Raw genomic sequence first — 22,020 nt, forward strand, 5'->3', positions numbered from 1 at the left:
GGAAAACAAAAGAGCGGCGAAAAGCTGGAGCCAACCAAATCACGGATACGATACGGTGCTCCAAAAAAGAATAAATCTGCACCTGGTCCGGGTTTCGGGCCGGCGCTTTCCAGCCAAATAGCCCCCAGACAGCGGATAAACACTTGAACAAACACAACGTGCCCCAGAGAAATGATAAAACGCACATTAAGGCTAACAATAACACGGAATAATTGTACAAATTGTTAGTTAAATAAACCCCGAATTTTCCCAATTTGCATGCAGGCTTTTGTTCACTATTTTTCTTGGGTCTGTGGCACAAGCCATCGGTAGAATAAACACTTCTCCGAAACATGCTCTATTTCTGGGTTGTACCGAATGCCAAAATCTGACTTGAATGTATCTATAAATATACGTGCATATTTGTTTAAGGCAATCAAATGGTAATAATTTGTTTAACCAAATAGTGTGTTGGTATTTTGATAGGTTTTATTTATTTTAGAGACGGAGAACGTTGATGATGTAACAACGATGTCTATTATTAGTTTCTTGGATAACTATTTGTTAGTCATAAATAAGATAGAAAGAATAGCTTTCGCTACCCCTGCACATCATAGATCATTCCTATAGTTGGATAATAAAGTCATCTGATTTTTATATTCAGTTAAGGCATGCGAAAACGATATATCGATTTATTATCGAAAGGCATACCTTATGGATATGGACTAATTATCAGTTATATCGATAAATTATCTATAACACATCCATCAAATAGTTAAATTATCAACATCCTTTTGGTATTAAGTAAGGGGGCTAGTAAAAGCTCGCGAATCGATCTCTTATGTATCGTGTGTATCGATCAATAATTATTTTCACCATTGTATAGCTTATCGATAAACATTATCAATATCTTTTGCAGGAAATCAACCTACCAGAGAATGTGCCCAAGTGGAACCGTAGCATATAGAACGCCATGTCTTAAATTTGTATATATTTTATGGGCTCAAACATCTGTTCCAAAATCATATTACCCCCCGAAGGGGCATTAAAATCAATAGATGGAATATTGAATGCGGGAAAGAGCAGCGCAACACATCAAAATTTTTGATTTAATTAAATATGTGAATAATTTGCAGTACATTTGGATATTTTGGGATTTGGGGTTAAACGGCCGTATCAATCGTCGGTGTTAATAAATATATTAAATGTAATGTCAATAAAAATTAAAACGAGATTAAATCGCTGTTACCAAATCATGTTCTGGCCACACTCTCGAACCAGTCCGCCAGGCATTGGGCAAATAAATCGTTGCGATTAAAATCTCACACAGCATTTACTTGGTCAAACGTGCAAAAATGTTCGAAAAAAACAAATCCCCAGCAAATTCGTGACTAATTTTCGACTTCGTAATGCCCCCGAAATATATGTTCTCTCACACACACACACGCGCACACACAATCATTTTATTAGCCATCGCATTGAGTGGCTGGTGCCGTTTAATTACGTGGCAACAAAGAAATATTAAAAAGAAATGGGAGGCGGAATTTTAATGGACACTCAATGTGACGGTGGTACCCCTAATTGTGCCTCTGTCGACGCTGCTGGCCGGCCTCTAGTGGCCATTAATACGGCTCATCATCGCCATTGCCATCATCCATCCGTCTAAGGGCATTAAAGCTAATGCCAACACCCACAGCCAAAGATTTGCCGTCTTTCAAAGGAGAATTCTACATGTGACTAAAGGAAATATAGAAATACATACACAAGTAGGTGTTGCGACTAGGGGATACCTATTGAGGCACATACATATATGATGGGTAATGATATGTACCCCATAAGAGAAGGAACAAGTTACGTTTCGTACGTATTCCGACTGCAGTTATACTCTCATCATAATGAAATTAAAGAGAATAGAATATTAGATCGACTTATCTTCAAAATCGTAGATTAAAGATCTTCCCTTCTGCAGTCCGTCCTTCGGCCTGTCACAGACCCAAGGACTAATCCAGCACACTCTCAAACACTCCACTAATGCTGGGCACACAAAAGAAAACTGTGGCCTAAAAAAAACAATGCAGAATTGGCCAACAAGAGGCTTTTCACATGTCACAGTGGCGACACACCGGAGACGACCAGAGGGAGAATGGGTGACGTCCCACATCTGGAAGCCACTTCTGTGTGCCACATTTTGACGAGCATTAAGTCTCGTCGGTCGTCACAGCAGAATGCCTGCGACGGAGGGAGGGGTTAGGGGTAGGGATAGCATTTCCCCTCGAGCGAAAGATGAGGTGTTGTTGCCTGAATCCGAAAGGAAGTGAAATGTTACATTTGAACTTTCAGTTTTTTCCACAGACAATGGAAATGTGGAAAGTTGTTTGTCAGCGCAGAGCACACGCAGCAGCACTTAAGTCAAACAACAGCAACATTATGCACACACACAGACGCACACACACACACACAGAAGGACAGACGCAAGACAGACAGAAATTATGTGTGTTTTCCGCTGCGGGTGTGGGCTTGGGTGTGGGTGAGGCTTTATCGGGGAAGCCCACCAGATTACAACAAATTTTCCCATGCACTTGGAAAACAAAACAAAAATGAAAGAAAATACTTGTGGGAGGCAGGCGGCAGCAGCAGCAGTAGAGCTTTCGCATTAAGCAGGGGCTCCCCCCCAAATCGCTTAAGAGCATCAAGGGCGTCCCAATGGAAGTGGGCGTGCCGTGGCGTCGACGGCAGCAGCTCCACATCAACGGAATTAAATAGGTGTCGAAACATTAGCCACCAATCAATCGCTTGTTGGCGCAGCGCACACACCCTTGAAATCTATTGTTTTATATTTTGATTGATATTTTGATACACAATTATTTAGGTAATTTGATAATTGGAGTTTTGATCAGTAGGAAATATAATACACATAAATGCATTTTCAAAGGGTATTTTATAGCCGAAAAGACACAGGAACTACGCAGCAAAGTAGGGTAGTTCGCTTTTCTTTATGCTTCTGTTTTTGCTGCGACCGAGGCCCAGAGAGAGCGAGCGAGAGACGAGTAAAGCTCATTGTTGTTGTTGCTGGTAGGAATTGAAAGACTGCTGAATGCATGCCAGTGCGTGCGAGAAGGAGCAAATGCGCGCAAATGTGAGCAAATCCCGTTTGCCGACATCAACAAAGTGCAGCTCTTCCAACGCTCGCATTGTTGTTCTTGTTGCTGAGAGAGCAGTGGAAGGAGTGAAGCAATTAAGAGAGCCTCTAGTGGCGTGAGAGAGAGGCAAAGCTCGTAGATGAAATCGCAGATCAAGCGATAAGACAATTGAGTCTGCACTGCGCTCGAGTCGAAAGGCAACAAAACTGCAAAAGCTCTCTTATAGGAGAGAAATTTGTGTAGAACAGAATATCCTCCGTTTGGTATACCATCTGATATATCAATTACTTTCAAATACATTTCGAATTTCTAATGAATTTGTTAACTTATTCACAATGCCAGAACTGAGTCATGGGACGAATAAACATTTTCACAGCTGTCCGGCACGGCTCGGCACAGCACGGCTCGGCACTCATTAAATGTGGGGATACCCCCCGATCCAATAGCAACAGCTCCATCCACACTTTCCGTGAGAGCCGAAGGCAAACAGTTATGCGGCCTGGCTGCAACGCGCCAACAAACAAAACAAACACGTTTCGAAAATTGCTCACCAAAAAGCGAAAAAATACCCAATTGCAGCGGCAACTTGTCGTTGCCAAAAAACGTTGCAAATATCGTCTGGCAGTTGCTGTTTTCTGCAGTCGGTCGACGGTCGATGTCCAAGCCACCAAAAGCCAGAGCCAGAGCCAAAGCCAAAGCCACTAACCGCTAATCAATCAGTTCCCATGAGCACAATTTTCAGCAAAACGGGTATAGTACAGCCCAGAGGAGGCCAGAGGCCTGGCCTAGGGAAAAACGATCCCAAAAACGATCCAAATAAATACGCAATCAATGCGTAAATTGCTTGCAAAATAAATGATTAAAGGAAAATGCCAGCTAAACCGCATTCAACTGTAATGAGTCTAAAATTTTCGGCTTCTTTCATTGCAAGACCTCAATCAGTGGTATCGATCATAGCTAATGGATTGCTCCTGTGAAGGGATTAAAGGAATATTATATATAAATTCATATGGAAGCCCTGATACGTTAATGGAATGCACAGCGCAGACTACGTTTACGTGTGACTGGCAAAACAGCTGTTCCCTGTCTTCAGGGATATATATAACGATAAATGATCGATAACAGGGATAAAAACTTCGAATCGCTCGGTCGGAATGACCTCCGTGGCATGTGAGGTCCCAACGAATGTGTCCTTTTCCCTATGGAAGGTTTTTACAGCGAATCCATGGCGCATCAGTGGACAAAAGCTCTGATGGAGAGCTAATGAAAATGTCGTTTAAACCAAAATCGATACCCTTTTGCCCCCCCCCCCCCCCCCCCCCCCCCCCCTTCCACTCGTGGCCGTAGCACACTTTTTGCCAATTAAAAGTGTGCTCCTCTTTCCATTCAAAGCAGATCTGAGGCCAAAGCAGGAAGCCGCACCCAGAAAAGAAAATTAATTAAGAGTAACGAAACATTCGGGTGGCTTCCCGTTCCCTTCAGCAGGGTTCTGCTTCTCATTTGAATAGAAAAAAAAAAAGCAAATGCCAAACCTTTGAGTGCATAAATTTCATAGCCGAGCGACCGGCGACTGGCGACTGCCGAGAGATGAATGACAATTTAGTCATTTCCTACAGATAAAAAAACACACACAGTAGTCGCGGTAGACACACGCGCGCGCCCATTTTTATAAAGCAATTAACCGAAGCTGATTTTATGGCCGGCCGCCCCATCCCCAGCCCCATAAAACCCAGCTTAAAAGCAACAAAATATCACAAATGACGATGGTTCTCCCTCTGCCCTGTTCTGGCGATTGCAATGGCTGCTTAAGCCAATTAAAAGTTAACAATTTATAGTATAGCTAATAGACGATCTGTGTACTCGGCCAATCAGGTTAGCCGCCTCCCCCCCGTCCATAGCGACGGCATTTTGTTGCTGCCGTGCGGGCCGTGCAGGGCAGGGCCGTATCTTTATCGCTTTTGGCTCCGTGATAAGAAAAACTCACCTGCAAATAAACAAAGAGAGGAGGAGAATAAATTTGCGATTAGATAAGATAATGATAGTAATACTCGTACATTAAAATGGAGGCAGTTTATGTGAAAACAATTTATGATCCGTGGAAAATATGTTACAAATATCTCGGGCTTTGCCGTGAAGGCAGCGGGAATTTATCTGGTAGATATATTAGGAGTCTCTCTCTATCCTATCATCTCTAAAGTACAATTTTGAAGATATCTTCGGAATGGAATAAGCTAGAATCTTATAGATCTTGTATTATAAATTATAAATTAATTCTAGATTTAAGATCATAAAAATATAGAATCCCACGTCTCCAAAAAACATGCATAGATAATGCAATGAAATCAAACAAAAATGTATCGATCAATATAATTATTTAAATTGCTAGGAAACCTATCGGTTATCGGTAATTTATCGATCACATAATTTTAAAGTTTTAAAGCTTCAATCTGTAGAAAATTTCCCCCATTAAGCTACAGAATTATGAGCAATAGCCACAGACAGCATCTATGGGGAAGGTAGCTCCGGAGGAACCCTGTTCTTTCCTGGAAATTTATTTTAAGAGGTAAAGGGCAAAGGGTAATCGAACCCCTAACCATTTTGACTGCCACCCGAAATCGAGCACCTCAATCAACAGGCAAATCTCAACGTTTTCTTGCCACATCTCAACGTTGTTTGCCGGAGAGGGAGGGACTTCTATTTTTAAGAATATTTAGAATATGAGATTTCAGTCCACACTTCCATACGGCTGCTGGGATGCTGCGAGGCTGCGAGGCTGTGGCTGTGGCCGCGGCTGGTTTATTTCTGGAGTAGCCGAATGACTTTTCCGGAGTCGCGGATGCCCGTGGGGCAAGGGAACGTAAACAAAGACCAAGATGATGCCACAGAACAGGAAGGGGGCAGGGGGACAGACACCCGCAGGGTTCATGACCTTTTTTGGTAGACATTGTAGATATATATTGAATATTTTGTTACTTCTTGGTACAATTTCCACTTCGCTGCACTTTTCGATACAGAAAAGTTCTTTCGAACCAATAAATTTCCCCAAAATTCGAAAAACGCTGCATTCCATCAAATGTTAAACATTCTGGATGTTTTTATTACCAAATATATGCACACGAACATTTTACTTGTACGGAGACGGATACGGAGACGCCGATTCCGGAGGAAATCAAAAATCAATCGAGGAGTGCTGCCTGCTGCCTGCTTGCCCCATTTTATGGCTTGCCCCATTGGAAAATAATTTCTTGCGTTATGGCATTCCGGTGAAAGTTGCAGTTGGGTGCCGTTTTTGGATCAGCCGGACGGACCGGCTATGGGCCATGGCTTGTGGCCTATGGCTATCGCTGCTTATGTCATGTTTATAATATTTGTTTATAAGTCCAAGACAGCCCCCACAGCCCCCACATCGCCATAATTAGCTCTCAAGAAACACATCAAATAACTCGATTTGGTCTAGTTTTTTTTTTTTTTGGAGATAAATACAAAAAACGAATGAGATTTTGGTTGAATTTCGTAAAAAATATGTGATGGAAAACTTGTATAAAGAGACCTCCAGAGGACTACAACTTTACGTTCCCTTTTCTTCAACAAAAAATAAATATTGAGATCGGAATGATATATGATGATATTCGTTCTAGAGAGATCTAATTCTTTAGTAGAAACTCTCCTACTTTTGAAGCTCTTCTATTACCTCCTGAGAGTACGATTTCCAGATACGATCCAGAGAAAGAACTAATATATAGAATACTGCAGAGCCTTTCCCTGATCCCTCGTACGTGGACATGGACCAGACACTCAAAACCTTTGAAAATACTACGTTAAAATCTTTGTAAATCAAAAAGTATGTCAGATATAGGATCGAAGTATCCCACAATGCCCTATAAGGTATTGACTGCCAGAGAGGGAGAGAGAGAGTGCGAGTGGAGTGTAATGGAAGGAGACGGACTGCAAGAGAGACAGCAAATGGAAGGACTGATCGAATGGGAATAATGGAAAGATGGAAAGCAGCCGGGGAGAGAGAGAGAGAGCAGGGGAATGAAGTAGCCTAAGAGAGAGAAATAGTATGGAGCGTATAACCCTTAGAAATTTTGAAGTTCAACAAATCCTCAAGCTCCTAGGATGCACTCACATAATTTAAGCAACAATTTTGAAAGCCAAATACATTTCTGGTACATTAAGCGAGTATTTATTTGGCACGGTATGGATGGTATGTGGGATCTTTGAATGGGTCACGGTCTTGCCAGCCTCTCACTTTGTCGCATGATCTCTCTCGCTCCCCCACTTTCAACAACCAAAAATGATATACGAGCATTAGATTACACCAACACACGACACACGACAACATCCGCACAGCGTCGTAATTATTTGTCTATACAGGTACTCGTACTGGTAGCGTAATATGCTTGACTTGGCCAACATTGAAGTGTGGCCGAAAGCAACTCGTTTTGAAACAAAAGCCAAAGCCGCCGCCTGCCGCCTGCCGCCTGCCTTTTTCTTTTCCCTTTTTTGCACCCACCCGATCGTCTTGGTCTTGCCTTGAATGGGATTTATTATAATAATAATAAATGTACACACACGCACGTACGACGCATGTATCTGTGTATCCGTGTATCTGTGTATCTGTGCGGTATCTGTGGGTAGACTTAGCCTGTTGGATTTGGGGCTTTGTTGAGTGTGCAACTTGTTCTTAACACCTTTTTCATTTCTCTTCCTTTTGGCTTTTTTTTTCTGGTGTTTTCTTCTTTTTACCGCGCGCCCACGTTTTTTGTTTATTTTTAGTCATTCCTCTGCCGCTGCCTCTGCCGCTGCCTCTGCCGCTGCCGCTACCACTGCCGCTGCGGGGCACTCGTCAATCTCTTTTCTCGTTTCGTTTCGTTTTTCTTTTCCCTTTTTTTTCTGTTAATTTATTTATTTTCATTTTTTATATTTTTTTTTCTTTACACTTTTGTTGTGGCGGCTTGTCTCCGCCTCAAGTGTCGCTTTGTATGACAATTTGTGTGTCAGTGTGTGTGTGTGGTGTGTGTGTGCGTGTGTGCGTGTGTGGGTTTCTCTTCGAGTGCGTGGAAAACCGGAAAATCCTACGTACAAAACTTTTGCTGCGGGCCAGAAAACGCAAGTGCAGCGCGCCCGTACAGCACTCCGACGTTGTGGCACATACAACATGTCGCATGCCAATGACATTCGAGCTGTTGCCATGCCTGATAAGCCCCACAAGTCGTCCTTGGACATTGCCCACAAAGGTGGGGGGGGCACAGGCAGGAGAGCAGAAGATGCGAAGGCGGAGAGAGAGAGAGAGAGAGAGGGGGGCCAGAGGCCAGAGGGTCGTGTGGGCTGCTTTGGTATTTAAAAAATAAAACTAAAGTTGCCTCCTCCGTTGGGGCATAGAAATTGTCACGAATAAAAGTGAAGTCTTGAAGTGCAACTCCGTAAAAGAGTGACTAATTTTCCACTGTGTATTACACATATAAAAACCAGTGTGGAACCCCACCCTAGTAGATCACATTTCACAAATTTCCCACAAGCGAACGGATCCATTTGCTTCGAAAGACATTCTGCAGAGCGAGACTTCGGAAACTGTACGATTAAATTCCAGAATTTTGAAATGAAGAAATTTTATCGCCACTTTAGTTCTGTAGACGATCAATTATTGGCGATATCGATCATGATTTATCGAGTTTTTCGATCATATCTTTCCTGCATGTTCGCGTTCGGTTCGGTTAACGCGGCGCGCGTCATGCGGCAGCGCCCCTCGGTCGGTTGGGCGGGAGGAGGTAACAGCCTCCCCACGGGCCACTTGACGGTGCAGTAATTGCATGCCAACATCCAAGAATATATCGATAAGTTATATCGAAACTTATCGACAATGAATCGCAAATTAATCGCTGTTATCAAAATTTATCAATATTTCAACAAGAAATTATACCTCCATCGATAGTATAATGTTATACGATTTTTTATGAGGAATTTAATATTGCACTGCTCGAAAATATTTGTGCAACGAAATAGCAAAGTGTCAGTCACGCGTGAATGGATCGGATGACACATTCCAACATTCCAATGGGTCCACTATCGTACGAGTATGATTGATTGATTGATTGACTGAATGATTGCCCTATTCCCTATAAGACAATTGAATGCACAGCCAAAGGCAAATTGAAACCCGGTTGTGTTTCCATATTTCTCTGGAAATGAGTGTTTTCAATCTCTGATTGCACCCCCGCAGCCCCTTAGATCGTGCGAGTGTGGATACAGGATAACCATTTAAAGAGCCCACAAGCCACACAATTAATTCATCCGCCCACAGGGCTAACCTGCTGGCCTTCCACATGATTGACAGAAAGCCAGGCGCCTGGGCGTCCATATAAAATGGACATTTAACCCAAATACGCGGAAAACGTGGCCAACGCAGCACGACATTAAAGCATTTATGGCATATCAAAGGCAGACTCTAAAAACTGCCAAAAAAAGACAACAGCATATTTAAAGCCAAACGCAAAACGCAAACACACTAAAAGGCAGTCAAAAGTAAAGACAAAAGGCAAAATGCAGCACTCCCCCACACCCACAGCCCCCCCACACACAGCCCACGAGCCAGAGAGGCACTGAATGCGAACAGATGATGGGAAATGCCACAATTAGGAGCCCATTGGGGTGTGGCATTTGTTGAATTTTATGAAATTTCATCAACTTTCAATCGAAACGACTGAAAGACACCAAAATGCAGGCGTTTCGGCGAGTGCGTTAGCCGAAAATAGCGCAAAATTGAAACGGCTGTTGAGGCGCCACCGAAAAAAAAAGAAATCCAAAGCCAAAAGGCCATTCAGCCATGCACACAGACACAGACACAGACACAGACAGAGAGTCTCACTCGGAGATACAGAGATACAAAGATACAGTGGCAGTGTGACAGTCGGCAGACAGGTTAAGGCACGAAGACGTGACACATGCTGGCGGCAGCCAAGATTCATTCATTCATGCTGCGAAAAACGGCAAATACGCGTCGTCGCCTCTCCCACTCCCCCTCCCCTTCCCCCTCCCAATCGCACTCGTCGAAGCGCGATGAAAAAGTCACAAAATGAAAATACAAAGATACACGGATTGAGGGCACTCGAGCTGCGAATGGAACTGCTAATCTTTTGAGATCCCCGTCTAATCCGAAGCTAGAATCAGCCAAGCCAAGAATCTGGAGTACCTTTTGCTTGTGGGAAATTTGTACAAAGCAAGCCAATGATCCATCCTTGAACGAATGTGCTCTGGGAACTCCCCTTCTAGGGATACCCTTTCCATTCCTAGGGTTCGAATAACCTATGCTCCATGTGCTCCAACGGTACATCTGTTTTGTATCTTTGTATCTGTTGGCTTACATTTATCTTCCACCTTTTCCCTCTTGTTTTTTTTGTGAGATTTACGTTGCTGTTAATTGTCTTGAATCTATGACAGACTGAAAGATGGATGGAACGAAGGAAAGGCACAACAGAAGCAGCAACATCAAGCCGAGAAGATTAAGATGCAATCTGTATCTTTTTTTGTGCTTTTTGTGTGTGCTTTCTGTATCTTTTGTCGACGTTTGTTGGTGTTTTTCTTTTGGCTTCGCTTTATTATTTCGGATTATAAACATTTCCCGCTGCTCTTATCCTCACTCTATCTTTCTGTTTCTCTTACAGAGTAGCTTAGCAGTCAGCAAAGTGTGAGTTCCAAAAGTCGCTCAAGAGAAAAAGTTGTGTTCCAAATATCAGATAAACCTTAGAGATCGAAAGGGGTGTTTTGGAGTTCACTTTTCAAAGTTCAAACAAAGTTTTTGCATCTCCAAAATGGTTTTCTAAGGGTGAGTATTTTTTTTGGAATTCCGCCGGATTGCCCGCCGCCCGCATTTCACACGCCTCAAAGTTGAGGAGATCTGGAGGTCTTTAGAGGCAATTGAAAAATTAAATTGATCGTCGATATCCAATCGAATGGCGAATGCAATACTTCAGGCTGCAATAAAATTGATTCACTTTCAAGTGGCAGGCAGGCAGGCAGGCAGCATCCATAACCATATACGTATTTCCAAAGAGTTTTAAGTTCGAGTTCGAAGCCAGAGATGCAGGAGATACAAAGATGCAGCCGACCATATGGCGGGCAGAGCACTGAAAGCCCCCGCAACTTCAAAGGCCACAAACAATTCCACAATGTTGCCTCTTTGTGCGGCTCGTCGCTCAAGTGTGGTGGCAGCCGGCCCCCGGCCCCCGACCCCACCCTCTCCTCCGCCGCGTTATCAAATTGTTCAATTTGTGCAGCTTGTCGACTACTGTGTGCCCCTGTCCCTGTGCCACTGCCTGTGTGCCGCCTGGTGGCATATTAAAGCAATTGTCTAATGCCACATGGCTGGCGGCTGGCGGCTGGCTGCTGCTGGTAGTCGCGTGCCCCATCGGCCATCCAAGGGATGGGCACTCCAAAAATCTTCCAAAGAGCGGCAGAAACATGAACGCATGTGAAAATATACATATTTTTTAATTACGCGCTTCTTTGTTTCACTCTTCTTTTTTGCTATTTTTGTCAAAAATTACATACTTATATTCCTCCAGCTATTGCCACATCTGTGGCACGCTTGCTGTTGCCTCGGCTATCAAATAACATGACGCCAAATGACGCAATATTCGTACTCATGTTGCAAAAGCATTTACAAGGAAAATAATTGCTAATTGAAGGCTGCCAAAAGATGTACGATGCGGCTTAGATAAAACATAAAAGATACAGTCAACGGACAAGGCAAGTGGCACATTAATCTGAATTCTAGGATCGCAAATCTGTATCTGTGGGATGCACAAGTGCTTGGCAGGGAGTCCGCCACGGAACAGGGGTCTCTTCTCCATATGCTCTCCTTCGATCTTCGTGTCTTTCGCCGTCTAAGAAGTATTTTGTTATTGCATTCTCGTGCCCACGAACACCTTTTTCCAGTCGATTGCCAAGGCATAACTCTCGTAGCACTGGAAACAGTGCAGAGCTGTCCATAAATATCTGAACTACTGTTAAAGTATAAATGGGGATGGATTAATACACGTTTAGCGAGTGAATTCCCATTCAATTCCCACTTAATTTTGTGGCGATCATGTAATACCATAATTAGATAATAATCCCCCAATCAAGACCCGCTTTCCATGACAAGTTCATTCGACCAAAACGAAAGTGAATTCAAAAAGCCTGCAACTTTCGCCTCATCAATGATCAGCCATAGGACCCATCCCATACCATCCCATACCATGCCATGCCATCCCATCGGTCGTTCGATCAACGATCAATGCCCTTTTCATGCAACAAATGCAATTGCAATCGTGGCTCTGAGTGCTTTGGTATTACTCTTGGCTTTAGTCGATGGCTTCATTTGCTTTCGGTCTTTGGCTTTCGATTTGGTCAACTTCCGCGGTGGTCGTACTGTTGGCTAAATGCTTGATTGCATTTATACGTATAAAGAGAGAAAGAAAGAGCCACCAACCAGCCCATCCCTCGGCCCATAAAACAAATAACACAAATCAAAACAAAACCAACGGACAGACGACCGGTGGATGGTCGATGACAAAAGATTTTAATTGAATTTGAAAACGCAATGAGGCGTGGAATCGCTTTTGGATTCGAATCATTTCGATTGGGGGTTTCGTGCGGGTGGGAGTGGATGCGAGAGTGCGGGCGGGGGTGCGGGCGCGGGTGGGGGTGGTGGTGCGGGTGCCGCGGTGCGCTATAAACAGCAGCTGTCTGTGCCTACGCGTTCCGCATAACAATTGTCAACAAATTTATGATCACGTCAGTTAGGAGGAGGAGGAGGAGGTGAAGGAGGAACAACCATCGGCAGGCGGGGCCACCAGGTTCCAGGGCCTGCCTGCCTATGAAAATTTCAAATTAAAATGCTTCAAGTGCGGTCGGCTCTGGGATTTCTTGCTATTCAACTTCAGGGAACGATAAGTAATCGATTTCATCGAAACTTCAATGCATCTATCGATAATTAATCGATCTGATCGAACATATGTTTTTTTATATCTATAAAATATTTCATTTTATCGAAAATTTATTGCTGCTAATGTTAAATAATCATTTCTATCGAAAATTTATTCCTTGTATCGATAATTAATCGATTTGATCGAAAATATGAATTTGTATATCTATAAAATATTTAATTTTATCGAAAATTGATTACTGCTAATGTTAAATAATCATTTCTATCGAAAATTTATTTCTTGTATCGATAATTAATCGATTTGATCGAATATATACATATACATATTTGTATATCGATCAAATAATCTATTTTTATAAGAAATGTATTTTTTCTGCCGATCTATCTTCTATCCACATTTAATCGATCTATCGAGAATTTACATATTTTATCGAATATAAAATTATACCACTATATGGCTATAATCGATAATTTATCGATTTGGTAGAGTTTTTTATAGATAATGTGTCCAATGGTGTCCAATCATTTAATTAATTTCAAACCCTAATCCTCCCCAAAAATCCTTGCATATCGAGAGCTTTGTATCTTTTAATTTGTGCACTTGTATACCAAAAGATACATTGGAGATAACAGCTTTTATGGTGGAAGATACGCTGAAAATAAACTGCATCTAAACAGAGTGCCACAGAATGGAATAATCGCAGTCGTTGACTGCCGTACCGGTGGCAAAGACCTAATCGATCGTAGGGCTGGTGATCGATCATCAAATGTATCTTTTGGATGGGATGTTGGGAGAGGGGATGGCCAATGTTCAAGTCATTTGTTTGCATTTTGGCATCGCGCTGGCTGTTTGCATTCGACTTGATGGACACAGCCTCTGCCACATTAGTGTCAACAAGCAGCAAGCAGCAAGCAGCACTTTAAATACCAATTTTAATGATCAATCCCCTCCCTCCCCGCCGCCATCTCTGCGTCTCTTTGAGCCACAGGGAAAAACAACGCCCTAAAACGGTAGAATACGAGAAAATTCCAACGATGGAACGGGCCGGGCAGGCAGGCGGGCAGCCGGCAGGCAGCCGAAAAAGCCATTTCGTTTTTCCAATAATCTAAATTTAGATGAAATGAAACACATTTCAAAATTTTCATGAAAAATGTCGGACAAAAGTGAGAAGAGAGCGATTTTTGTGTGTATCTAAGAAATACCAAGATACAAACGCACTCACACCGCTTAAAGAATATATATACACACAGATATGTTTGTATCTATATATATAAACACCATCTATGACTGTGTGTGTGTGTAGATATATTCCGCATGCGGGCGTACGAGTAATTTGATTTTGTTTTTTTTTTTTGTTGTTGTTGCCCAAGATACGGATGGGATCGGTAAGCAGTCCAAGCAGTCCAACACCTTGGCTGTATAGTAATATATAATTTATTTCGGTCAGGTGTGTGTTGGGGCGTCTCCTTTTTCACAAAATATATATATCATACATCATAGTATATAGTATATAATAGATAGTATATTGTATATGAAGTGTATCAAAAGATGGTTTTTGTTTCTATCTGGTTGCATCTTTTTTTAGCCAAGATCTCGCGCACGGCTGGGTAAACAAACGTCATGCGGAAGATGGAAGATGGAAGATGCGCGATCTTATAGTACGTGCAGTTATGCTTCGAGTACGGGGCACCGCGTCGCCCGGTAATCCGAGATTCTGGGGCCTGACGTCGCACAGTCCAGGTCCAGTAGTGTTTTCCACAGTCTAGGCACACTTCAACTGTGCGAAATGCGACGACTATGAATAGGCCACGAGAGAAACAGAATACAGCCGGAGATACAGATACAGATACAGATACAGATACAGATACAGATACAGCTATGGCCAGAGCAACAGATATACAGAAACGTGCTCCAGCGGCGTGTGTCATAAAAGCTATCTAACAGATACAATACCAACGAATGCCATGCCATGCCATGCCCCTCACTCTCTCTCTCCCTCTCTCGGCTCTCGAATGCCGAAACTTATTCTTCGCCTCCTCCTCCTCCGCTGTCGTCGCTTTGGGGCGGCGTGAGTCAGAAAACCGAAAAACAAACAGCAACAGAAATTTATGTCAGCAGTGCCAAAAGCGTCGGGCGGAATGAAGACGATAAAAAAAAAAAACGCGGCAAATAAACAGAAAGAGTAAAAATGTAGAAAAATACTATATATTCTATGTATGTGGATGTACGTATGTACGTGGGTTTTTACAGTGCGTTTCATGACTGAATGACTGGCTGTTGAGGCAACGGAATGACAGCCATAGAACTGCAACATTTTACAGGAGCATTTATAGATATGAAACCTCACAAATGTATTGATTAATATTGTTGATATCGATCAAATAATTGTTTACTTGTTATCGATAATTAATCGATTAACATTACGCTCATGTTTTGGATTTATGATGAATTTATATCGAAAATAAGGTAAAGGTAAAGAGCCACCTATAGAGGCAAACTATATTTTAGAACCGCACTGTATCCACACAAACACAAACACACACGCACATCTGCAATGGGTATGGGGCATGGGGGGTATGGGGTATAGGGGGTATGGGGGTTTGGGATATCTATTCAAATGTAATCACAAGCTGTGCATTTTAAATGAACAGACGCCCCAACAGGTAGTATTGCCCCACGGATGAGTACAGAACCCCAAAGAGGAGGAACAAAACCCAAAGCAAACATTGTTGCACGCCCCCAACCCACCGACAACAACAACAACAACAACAGCAACCACAATTGGAAACCGCAACCTCAAACACCGTCGGTCTCTGGGGTCGGTCTTGTTGTTGGTTGTTTGCCGCCGCTTGGGGTAAGGCAGGAACCTAATTAGATCTCTCGCAACAACGAAAAAAAATATACAAAATTATTTTAAGCTACTTAACATTTTTAATTTTTCAGTTTTCAAGAATTAAGGAAATACATTTATTTTTGGTATTATTAGACTGAAATTTTGAACCCTCTCTACTACGAAACGAATTGTTTAAAAACAATTGGAACAAATTCCGTCGGAAGAATGGGACATATTTTTGCATTTTTTCTTTTTTTCTATGATTACCAATCCTTATTATATATAATTCGCATTTCCTTCTTCATTACAGATCACGGTTTGAAGAATGATAATTAATTTTTTGTAGGGTTCTTCGGGAGAAATTTTGCTGTTGAGTTGTCGAAAGCAAAACAAAAACAAGCGACGACAGCAATTGAAAAGAGAAAGTTGCCAAATGAGAAAAACACAAAAACACAAAAAACTTCTAGCAGAGAGCCCCCCCCACCCCCACCCCCAAAGGCTGTGGCAGAAGCAGAAGTTGAAAAGTTGAAAGCCGTTAGCGGCCGTCCAAGCTGTGGTCCCGAGTCGAACGAATTTGCCGGTTCCCATAGCCCCCCGCCAGTGCTTGCTTTTGGCCAGAGTGTGGCTTGTGGCTCACTCCCACTAAGCTGATAAGACAGCTACGCCAGAGCCCCACCGCCCCAGAGCAGGGATTGTAGGGCACTCCTCGGATTGCAAGGGTATGCTGTTTTTATGTGCAACATGCGAAAGGCAGCGACACTACAAGGGATATACGGAGTCATGAACTGTTTTCTTGGGTTTTCTTCGGTTTTAGGTATACCAAAAGTAATCTTTGGTTCTTTAACGGGTAACGGGTATGGCCATAGTCCGTAGTAGTGTCTCGGAATATTCTTGTTTTAGTTTTAGTTGTTGTTGTCTTTTTTTAGTGATTTTTGTGTCTGGTCGAACGAGTTTTACAAATTGTCAACGCTTTGCTTTTAGCAAATACAATTTGTTGAGAGGGAAACTAGTTTGCAGCTATGCGAAAAGCGTTAAAAGCAACAACGAACCCAAAACCAAATATCGGGTATCTGTGGTGGAGTGTAGTGTAGATCTGTGCAACATAATTTTGTCATTACTGGCTATATATGCATATGGGCAACAGATGTTGGGCAAACACACACACACACGCACAGATACACACACACGTAGAGACCTGCGAGATGCGACCAGGTAGTGGCTCCGTCCCGTCCCGTCCCGGCCTCGTTTGACTTTTTGTTGGTTTTCCGCACAAAAGTGTGTGTTTGCTTTTGCCTTTGCCTTGAGGCTGATTTTCGGGCGTGGGCAGCGCGCAGTGCTACACTTTTACCGCACTTCAATGTAGTCGAAACTCTTGAGTGGAGTATGAGGGATGCCCCCCAGGGAGGGGACATGCAACGGCACATCTCAACTCACTGATCTCTCCCTCTTTTTCTCTTTCTGTTGTGTACGAAAGGCCAAGTCAACAAAGAATTCATAATAAGAACAACAAAAGCAAAGGGGAACGCAACATAAGATGCGAGTAGGGGGCCAAAGACAGCGAGGGACAGACAGATTCCCAAAGGAGAGAAATTCAATGAGAGAGAGAGTCAGAGTAGCTCGCGAAGAGGCGCACAAAAAGGAAGTAACTAAAAATAACAAACAACGGCCGCCGCCGCCGCTCTTCTGCTGTAAGGTGGAATGAACTCGATTGGAAGGTAAGGAGAAGAGAAGAGGGGCCGGGAATAGCCAGAAGGAGAGAGACAGGCAGCAGGTCTTTGGGCTCGCGCACACTATAGCTGAAAGCGGAGCTGAAATCGGCGCTGAAATCGGAGCTGAAAGCTCAGCTGATCTGAGAGCTTTTTTTCAGGCAGAATCAGCTTGCAGGTGCGTACATTGTCGGCTGATCTGATTGCTGAAAGCTAAAAGCCACTGCGAATTAATATTACATTTTTCAATTATTATTTATTTTGTATAATAATAAACATTGTGATGTCTTTCGAGCGTTTACTGTACTTGGGACATAGTATATTATATTTATTATTGACATATGAAAATGGTAATAATAAAACTTTTTTGCCCAATTTATCGCCTTCCAGAATTTATAGAAATAAAACTATTATTCAAATATTTTTAATAATCCCGCTTATTCCCCAGCGCTGGGTTAACCATAATTTCGCTTAACAATGTTTCGCAGCCCATTTACGATCACTTATAAACCAATACACTTAAACAAAATCAGCAATCAGCTTGCTGAAAAAACAAACATGCTTGATCGTTCAAACTAAGCTGAGCTGATTTCAGCGAGCTTTTTCAGCTTTCAGCTCAGCTCAGTCTGCAATGTGCGCACTTGCACCGGTGCAGTGTGTTTGTTTTTTCAGAGCTTATAAATCAGCTATCAGCTCCGCTTTCAGCTCCGATTTCAGCTACAGTGTGCGCAAGCCCTTTAACCCATTAAAGCCAGACCGCTAGAGAAGTAATCATGACTGTTAAGGGCTAACAGTGAAATGCCTAACATTCGATCGTACAAGAGTGTGAAGGAAATTCTATTTTGATTTTCCCTTTGGAATGGGATAAGCAAAGCAAATTCAGTAACAGATAATGTTCCCTAATTGGGCCAAGGGAAATTCCCAGAGAGACAGGGATATTCTGCTAACAGTGTCTGGGCATTGATTAATATAAGATTAACATAGAAGGAGTACCCCACACCTACCTTCATCCAAAAGTCGCTCCACATGCGTAAAGACATTCGGGAATGCCGCCAACTGCTTGCGATCCTTCAGCAATTGGGCCAAATAGTCGGCGATGCTCTGTGTGCTCTGTTGCTGTTGTTGGGGCGTCAGATGCGGCTGGGGCACCACCACTTGCGGGGGCTGTTGTTGCTGCTGCTGCTGCTGTTGTTGCTGTTGTTGTTGCTGCTGTACGGCGGCAGCGGCTGCGACGGCGGCAGCAGCGGCTGCTTGTTGCTGCAATTGCTGTTGCATTTGCTGTTGCACAACGGCTTTGGTCTCACAAACACTCATTATGTTGCTGTGTTTGTTGGTTATATGTGTGTGTGAGTTTGTGGGGGTGTATGTGAGAGAGAAAGAGAGCAATCGAGTGAGAGAATGTTGCTCTGTAGATTTGTTTATTCTTTTGAAATGAAAACTGTTTACTCTTGAGAGATTCTTTTATTTCGTTGATTGTTCTCTGATTTCATTTACTTGTTGCACAATTTCATTAATTTTCTTTAACACGTTACTGCAAGAGAGAGACACAACGATCAATGTGTTATTATTATATATTTGCGGAAAAGAAAACGAAATGAAAACAACTCCACCCAAAAAATTTCGGTTTTTTTTTTGCCTTTTAGCAACGGCAACGAGACAAAAACTGCGTGAAGCGGGCACACACTCACAAAAGCCAGGAGAGACAGATAGAGCGAGAAGACAGAAGAAGACAGCGCCGCCGCCGCAGATCGATCGTGTGTGTGCAAAGAGGCAGGCCAGAGTCAGAGGCGCACACACACACACACACTCTCGCAGGCAGCCAGACGGCGACAGAGAGCGCAGTTAATTTGATAGTGAGCGTGAGTGCGGCGGAGATGAATGAAAGCAGAATGTCAAAATATCTGCTAGCTCGCTCCCACTCGCTGACACGGCTGCTGCAGCCCCGCAGAGAGAGCAAATACAACAAAAAGGAAAATAATTTTATATGCAAATTGTTCTACACATTTTCCAGCGTATTTTAACAAATTTATGAAATTAATTAGCACAATTGCAGGAATTCCAGTGCGACATTCGCCAGGCTTTATCCAGCCATGTTCAAATTCGCTTGGAAGTATTCGAAATTTTGCAGAAATATGCACAGTTGCTGATTATGTTGATGGCAGGGCAGACAGCATTGCTGTTTGTCTGTTTTATCTCTTGGGTTTAGTTTAGCCTTCATTTAGTTTTCACTGGAATACGCGTTGGAAAATATCCAATATACACACTTCTTACGATTTAACCGAATGAGGATTTCTTTTCATGTGATTATTTTATTCGAGTCGGAGAAGAACGAATGCGATCGATCTCGGGGACTTTGCTTGAACGCGATTCCGTTTACCGATTATTCCTAAAGCTGAACCGAACGCGAAGACAGAGAAAAAGAATCTGAATGCGAAGCATAGAGCGCGATAGGTAGTCAGTATGCCATCATGGCATAGCGATCGAGAGGGTGGGAATGTTGAGGTTCGCTCTCTTTTGAGCTCTCTGCCCGCACGACATCACAGTTGCGATTTTGAAAACTAGGCGGTTTTGGATACAAATATTAATCGAGGCAAAGGGAATTTCAGGTACATTTTAATCATCTAAAAATACAAATTGTACATTATTTTACAACAATATAAATGCTTAATTTAATCGATTTAAACAAAATTGTATTTAACAGTTAATATCATTACATACATTTTGTTGCAAGTCTCCTTAGAGTTCACTGTTCCTAAGCCTATATTTAGTTAAAGAAGCCAATTCTGTGTATATTTTACACCTATAACATGAAATAATTAGGTGTTTTAGTCAACCGGCCATACAAAACCGCACGAACGTGTCATTTGTGACGTCACTTGCTCTCTTGTGTGGCTCTCTCGCTACAGTTTTGAATATCAGTCGCACCCTCTTTTTCGTGCATGGGTATTTCGAATAGAGTTACAGCTGGTTGTATTAATGCAGATATTTTCGCTTAAAATGCGAATATTTGACTTGACAAATTATAAAACATCCCAAATGTAGCTAAATACACATGTGGTTAGTTCATTTCAGCCCTAAGATTGCTTCAAAGTTAATATTATAAAACAAAGAAGCTGGCGTTGCCACCTGGTTGGAGAATGTTCAACCCATTTGGCGCGTTGGCGTTCATTTGAATTATTATACCCGATACTCAAAACGAGTATAGGGGTATATCAGATTTGTGGTGAAAATAGATGTGTGTAATGCCCAGAAGGAGGCGTTTCCGGACCCCTTAAAGTATATATATTCAGCATCAATAGCCGAGTCGATTGAGCCATGTCTGTCTGTCTGATTTTCTGTGTCTTTCGCTCGCACTCTTTGTCGTTCAATGTTAGCGCCGTTTGCCGGAGGAAAGCCTTACTGACTGAGTGTCGGGTATAAATGAAGAGTTGCGGTCGCAGCAGCAACTCACAACGTTCCCCCTCGTATTCCACATGGAGTGGAGGCATTAATTACGCACGGAAATTGCTGGCAGATTAGAACCAAGCGGACGTTTTGTTGTTCTCCGACATGTGCATATCGATGCGGGGGCAAAGCCAAAATACCATGCAAATGAACACCGAACCTTGTTGGTGTTAACTTTGTCTTTAAGCAAAATGCTGAAATGAAATGCTGAAATGTATGTGGGAAAATTGGCATTCGCTGCGTTTTGACTGGTCTGGTCCGGTGGTGGTGCCTGGCGACGCACCATATAAGCCACCCTATGCCAAAGACAACTTTTACTTTCCATAGCATAAGATATTTTTCTTTTGGTACCCTTTGGTAGAGGGGTATTACGGATTCCCCCTATTGCAATGGAATATTTGTCTTGGATGGATTACATTATTGGTGCTCTTTATAAATGCTTTCACACATCGTTCTGTAACATTTAACTGGAAAATCATATAGTATCCAAGGGTATCTGAAGCTTCGCTCCTCAAAAAGCCAGCTTTTCTTTCTTGTTTTCAGTTGACTTTGGCTCCGGCTGCGGCTTCCGTGTGTTCAGCACCCGCATGCACTTAAATGAGACGTGAAAGTTAAGACGTGGACGTGGACATTGGAAAGCAGGCAGGCGCCCACCACCAGACCACACCACACCACAACCACAACCACATCGGATCTCGCCTCGCCGGACAAGTCCGCCAAATTCGTGTGCACTTGCCAGGGAAGGGGAAGGGGAGGGGTATGTGTGTGGGCCGTGTTTATACAGGCCGTCGCCACATTATACAGTTTTATTGCCATTGAAATATGTGTCAATGCTTTTCGATTTACATATGTACATCTCCCAAAAAGCCCTTTCCAATCCAAAAACTCTTACACCTACGAACAACTTTTGGACATCACATCTGTTGTGGCATTGTGGGGATTGGTATGTGGGCGCTTAATCTCTCTACGGCTTTGGCTTTTCATTATAT

General features: G+C 42.8%; 1 protein-coding gene across 6 annotated transcripts in view; it reads right to left on the bottom strand.

The window, feature by feature from the left end:
* The window catches only part of LOC108155441 (protein held out wings), a 47,141-nt gene extending 27,130 nt beyond the window's left edge, over window positions 1-20,011 (bottom strand). For 5 of the 6 annotated variants that reach the window (XM_017286255.2, XM_017286253.2, XM_017286258.2 and 2 more), the window contains exons 1-2: window positions 19,852-20,011; window positions 18,592-19,118 (exon numbers count right to left, since the gene is read on the bottom strand). In XM_017286255.2, the coding sequence (XP_017141744.1) occupies window positions 18,592-18,901 (310 nt within the window). In that variant the 5' untranslated portion in view covers window positions 18,902-19,118; window positions 19,852-20,011. The remainder of the gene's footprint in view (window positions 1-18,591; window positions 19,119-19,851) is intronic. The other variant, XM_017286254.2, reaches the window with a different exon arrangement.
* Window positions 20,012-22,020: the final 2,009 nt, after the last annotated feature.

The sequence above is a fragment of the Drosophila miranda genome, chromosome 2 (genome assembly GCF_003369915.1).
Source record: "Drosophila miranda strain MSH22 chromosome 2, D.miranda_PacBio2.1, whole genome shotgun sequence".
NCBI classification, from domain to species: Eukaryota; Metazoa; Arthropoda; class Insecta; order Diptera; family Drosophilidae; genus Drosophila; species Drosophila miranda.